General features: G+C 47.6%; 1 protein-coding gene across 1 annotated transcript in view; it reads left to right on the top strand.

Annotated features, from left to right (window-relative positions):
• Nucleotides 1-4,863, top strand: part of KCNAB1 (potassium voltage-gated channel subfamily A regulatory beta subunit 1) — a 375,850-nt gene that overhangs the window by 352,414 nt on the left and 18,573 nt on the right. Inside the window, 1 exon segment of the mRNA XM_023733842.1 lies at nucleotides 4,793-4,863. This exon segment is cut by the window's right edge and continues 13 nt beyond it. Coding sequence (XP_023589610.1) covers nucleotides 4,793-4,863 — 71 coding nt within the window.

Below are 4,863 nucleotides of genomic sequence, written 5' to 3'. Positions count from 1 at the left end.
CGTTCCACCAAGCTCTTCTCTGAAGAGTCAGCAGCCAGACAAACTAGCGAGCAAGACATGACCAGCAACCCCAGGACCCGGGGCCCTGGGGCCCTGGGGTGCCTTGCACAGGCTCTCCACTCTCAGAACTAGTATTTCTCACCCTTCCCTCACTGTCTGCACTTGGAGTCTACACTCTCACTGTTGTTAGGTGCCATTGAGTCGGTTCTGACTCCTCGCGACCCCGTGTACAACAGAAAGAAACACTGCCCGGTCCTGCGCCGTCCTCACAATCGTTGTCATGATTGAGCCTGTTGTTGCAGCCACTGCGTCAATCCATCTCATTGAGGGTCTTCCTCTTTTTCGCTGACCCTCTACTCTCACTGGGACGCTTTTAAAATGCAGGGTATTTCCACGATACACTAAACAAGTGTATCTTGGCTCGGCTGATTTTTTTTTCAACAATGCCACCTCTTTTTCGCTTGGTTTATAGTTTATTGAGAATAAAATTTCATCAAACAGGAGCTTTCGTTTCTTCCCATGATGGGTTCTACCAGCCTGCCTGGTCCCACTGACATTGTCCTTCTTGTCTCCTGTTACGGAGGAGATCGCCTTCCCCGCCACAGGTGCTTTCATCCCCCGTCTCATTCCATCAAGCTTCTCTCTGCCTTTCTCGCCCAGCCCCTCTGCCATAGCATCGATAACTCCTTTTCCAGATCACTGCTATGGCACCGCAGGCATAGCGCTCTTACACAGCCCATCTTGAAAATAACACTCTCCTTTGACCCTGAATATTCCTTTGGCAAATGCCCTATTTCTCTGCCCCATTCACTTCCAAACTTGTTCAAAGAGTCGTCTACACAGGCTGTCTCGAATGGATACCCTCTCACAGCCCTCCTCACTTCCCCACCCCTGCCTATTCTCCCCTCTGCTTCCCACTTGGTCCCATCTCACCACGGACACTGAATCGGCTCTTCCCATGGTCTGCAAAGACATCCGCATCGTGTGCCCAAATCCAATGGAAGGTGTCCTTCTGGCTTGGATGCTCAGCAGTGTTCCACCCTGAGGGCCACAGCTCCTTGATGCACCTTCTCTCTTGACTCTGAGACAGCCCTCCCCTCCGCTTCTTCCTGCCCCTCTGGCTGCTGACCACCCAGCACCAGTCAGAGCGCCCGACACACTGTCTGGGTCTTCCTTCCAACCCTTGGGCTGGCTCTTAGACCCTCTTCTCTTTTCTCTCTGCCAACTTCCCTTAGGCATCCTATCCATCTCCGTGAATTTAAATACGATCAGTAGCTGGTGGTTCTCTCCAGCCCAGATCACACACTGTCTCATTTCTCCCACTGTGTCTACGTGACGGCTCTCCTTTAGCATCTCACAGGCATCTCCATTTTTGCCTGTTCAAAATGGAACCCGTGGTTTTCCCCCAGACCCTATTCCTCCCTCGGTTTCCCTCATTTCTATAAACCAGAAAAAAAAAAAAAAACAACCCAGTGCCGTCGAGCCCATTCCAACTCATAGAGACCCTGTAGGACAGAGAAGAACTGCCCCATAGGGTTTCCAAGGAGCACCTGGTGGATTCGAACTGCCGACCTTTTGGTTAGCAGCTGAGCTCTTAACCTCTGCGCCACCAGGGTTCATCTCCTACCTAGAATACTGCAATACCTGTTTCCTCCAGGCCTTCTCCCCACTGATTCTCCATTGCACAACCAGAGACATGGTTCTGAAATGTAAACGACCTTCCTTTAGAAACGGTAATGACTCCCATTAAACTTTGAATAACAAGCAAAGAATATGGTTGGCCCCCTGCCAGCTTCATCTTGGACTCCTGTCCTCCTCCCTTACTAGGCTTCTGCCACATTCTTTCTTCTAATTCCTGGAACTCAGTAAGTCCTGCCCTGCCGCAAGGTCTTTGCACATGATGTTCTGTCTGCCTGGGATACTTTTCTCCTGTTCATCACATGGCTGGCTTTTTTTTTTTTTTTAATAATTTATGCCAAAGTATTACTGCTCAGTGAGATCTTCCTTAACCTGAATAATAGGCCTTCCCTTTTATCCCTATCTCAGCCCTAATTATAATTTTTTTTAATTGCTTATTTATCTCTCCTTCTTTCCCACTGTACTTTAAACTCCTTGAGTCCAGGAGCTTTGCATTTGTTTTCCTCACAGCTGATTACTCAGCACTTGGCACAGTGCCTGACAAATAATGGACTTTTAATACATACGTGTTGGGTGAGTGAATGGAGATACAGGAAGTCACAATCTCTACTCCACCTGAGCTTCTCTTTCAGTGACCTCCAGGTGGCCGAGTGTTCTGGGCTCATCTTCTGGTGGGGAACTCCGGGTTCTGTTCAGTGCGACTCTGTGGGGGCCAAAAGACAGAGAACGAGTTGGGGAGAACTAAAGGCAATTTATTGGTTGACCAAGCAAGGAGACATTTGGGGCTAAGTGTCTTCCAAGACTGCCTTGCAGGCAGCTTGTTGAGGCTGATTTACATAGGCAAGATCAATTACAAAATACAAGATGGCGTGCATGCCGGTGCAGAGCACCCCAGAATGAGTAAGCATTTTTTAGGGCCTGGGTTTGGTTTCCCCCGCAGGAGGAAGTTACCCATTTTTGTTCATTAGCATGTCAGCTCTCTCCCCAGGGGTGGAGAATTTACCAGGCATGAGGCAGTTAATGAGCCAAAGATCATCTGGAGTGCCAAGATGGAGGGCAAGACCTGTTTTAGTCGGTTTTGGCCAGTGCTTGGCTGTTTCTCTTCAAGGAGGTTCTGAGGAGGAAAATAACAACTCCAGGAAATGGGCTGTCTTGAGGCTAGAAAAAATGGCTCTGTCTTAATCTTACTTGATTACGGAATGGAGATGACGAGCGTCTCAGGTTCAGTTCATTGTGTTAACCTCTTCGATGTTTACCAACACGTTTGATTCACCACAGTATCCCCAACACCCAGTACAGCAGACACAGTAAATACATTGCTTGAACGAAGTCCCCAGCTCTGAACGAAACAGGATGGGAAAATAAAGGGGGCTTGTACAATGATGGAGATGTCCAAAGAGAGAGAAAACTTTCCGGGCAGAGATTTAAATAATGGTTTTCACTTCCAGAAATGTTTCTAATAGGCATTCATTCCCATTTGTATAATAAAATGAAGAGGAAAACCATTTCACAGAACTTTTTGTATCACATTTGTTTTATACAGGGAGAGTGAACTTCATGGTTTCAGTTGCTGAGTGACAATCTGATATTTGGGAATCTATCTCCAAGAAAGAAAAATATTTTGCTTATAAATCAAATTCTACCTCTACTGGGTAGACAATGAGAACAAAATCATTCCCATCTTCCAAAGAGACCAAGGACAATTTAAAATGGCTTCCATAGGCCAATGGCAAGGAGCGAAGGCCCTCACCCTGGCTGCCTCCTTCCCAATCCTGTCTCCTCTCAATGGAGACAGTGCTTGCTCATGAGAAATAGAAATAAGAATACATCTTCCTTGACTCTACTTTGAGACAGAGATGAGATTTTTCGGGAGGACTTTACTTACTGGTATTAGTGGCACATGGAGAAAAAGCCTGAGCTCTACCACCCCTTGAACATGTCAAATGACCTGGCGTTCTGGGTGTTTAGCTGACCTACTCTGTAGGAGAAATCCAACCCTTTCCGTGAATTTTCACTAGTTTAAGCTTGTGGCTCTTGGTGTTCTCCAGGTCTGTATCACGTCTGCTCAGCCCCACCCCTCTGGGGAAGGGATTGTCTTCCTGTTTAGCAAATGTGATGTCAGGCTGAAAGAGGCTGATGAGCAAGCTGGGTGAGGCCCCTGGCAGGCCTCAGGAAGTCCATTACATGGGTGTCTTAGAACAAAGTTTGGTTCCAAGGCGTCAAACACAGGGTGTGCCATCGCGGGCTTTGAGGCACTGTGGCTGCAGCTGTTTGTTCAGCCTTTAACATGTTGATCTTTCCGCTAAACACCCAAGTGTGGCATCATCTCTATTAAACAGTCACCCCGTGTGAGCCCAGCTCTGCAAATCCAACTCCCAGCGACTGGCCCGCTACCCTCAATCATCTGACATTCTACAGAGTCAAAATGGATGCTTTCTCTTACTTCTCACTTTAGCGAGCAAGGTCCCCAGGTTCTGAAAGAGCTTATGAGGCCAGGAACCACCAAGCAGTCAAAGTAAAAAGTCAGGTGTCATTATGCTTCTACTGTCATTTAGCACTGTTGCTGCAAAGTGACAACGGAATGTCAGTGTACGTGAAAGTACCACCAGCCTCCAAACCATCAATACTTCATGGTAGACTATTACGTTGTCACTAATATTGAAGCCAGGAGTCCTGGTCGCCCAGTGGTTAAAGCGGTCCATGGGAGAAAGACGTGGCAGTCTGCTTCCGTAAAGATTCACAAGCCCTGGAAACCCTATAGGGCTGCTATGAGTCAGAATTGCCTCGACAGCAGTGGGTTTTTGTTTTGGGAATATTGAAGTAACTATATTAATCAAGAGGCTCCCTGGTGGTGCAGTGGTTAAGCACTCAGCTGATAACCGAAAGGTCAGCAGTTCGAATCTACCAGCCCCTCTATGGGAAAAAGATGTGGCAGGTTGCTTCCATAAAGATTTACAGCCTTGGAACCCTCTGGGGGCAGTTCTACTCTGTCCTATTGGGTCACTATGAGTTGGAATCGACTTGAAGGCAACGGGTATATTAATCAAAGAAAGAATTGCCTTAAGCTTCTCACTTTGGGGGAGAAACAAAAACAGACCGTGGAACTTTGAGACGCTGAAAAACCATGAACTGCTCTCTGTCTGGCCTTCCCTAGAAATCGTCCGAGCCATGACACACGTGATAAACCAAGGGATGGCGATGTACTGGGGCACGTCGCGGTGGAGC

The sequence above is a fragment of the Trichechus manatus genome, unplaced genomic scaffold (assembly GCF_000243295.1).
Source record: "Trichechus manatus latirostris isolate Lorelei unplaced genomic scaffold, TriManLat1.0 scaffold00062, whole genome shotgun sequence".
Lineage (NCBI taxonomy): Eukaryota > Metazoa > Chordata > Mammalia > Sirenia > Trichechidae > Trichechus > Trichechus manatus.
This window is presented reverse-complemented; position numbering and strand designations above follow the sequence as displayed.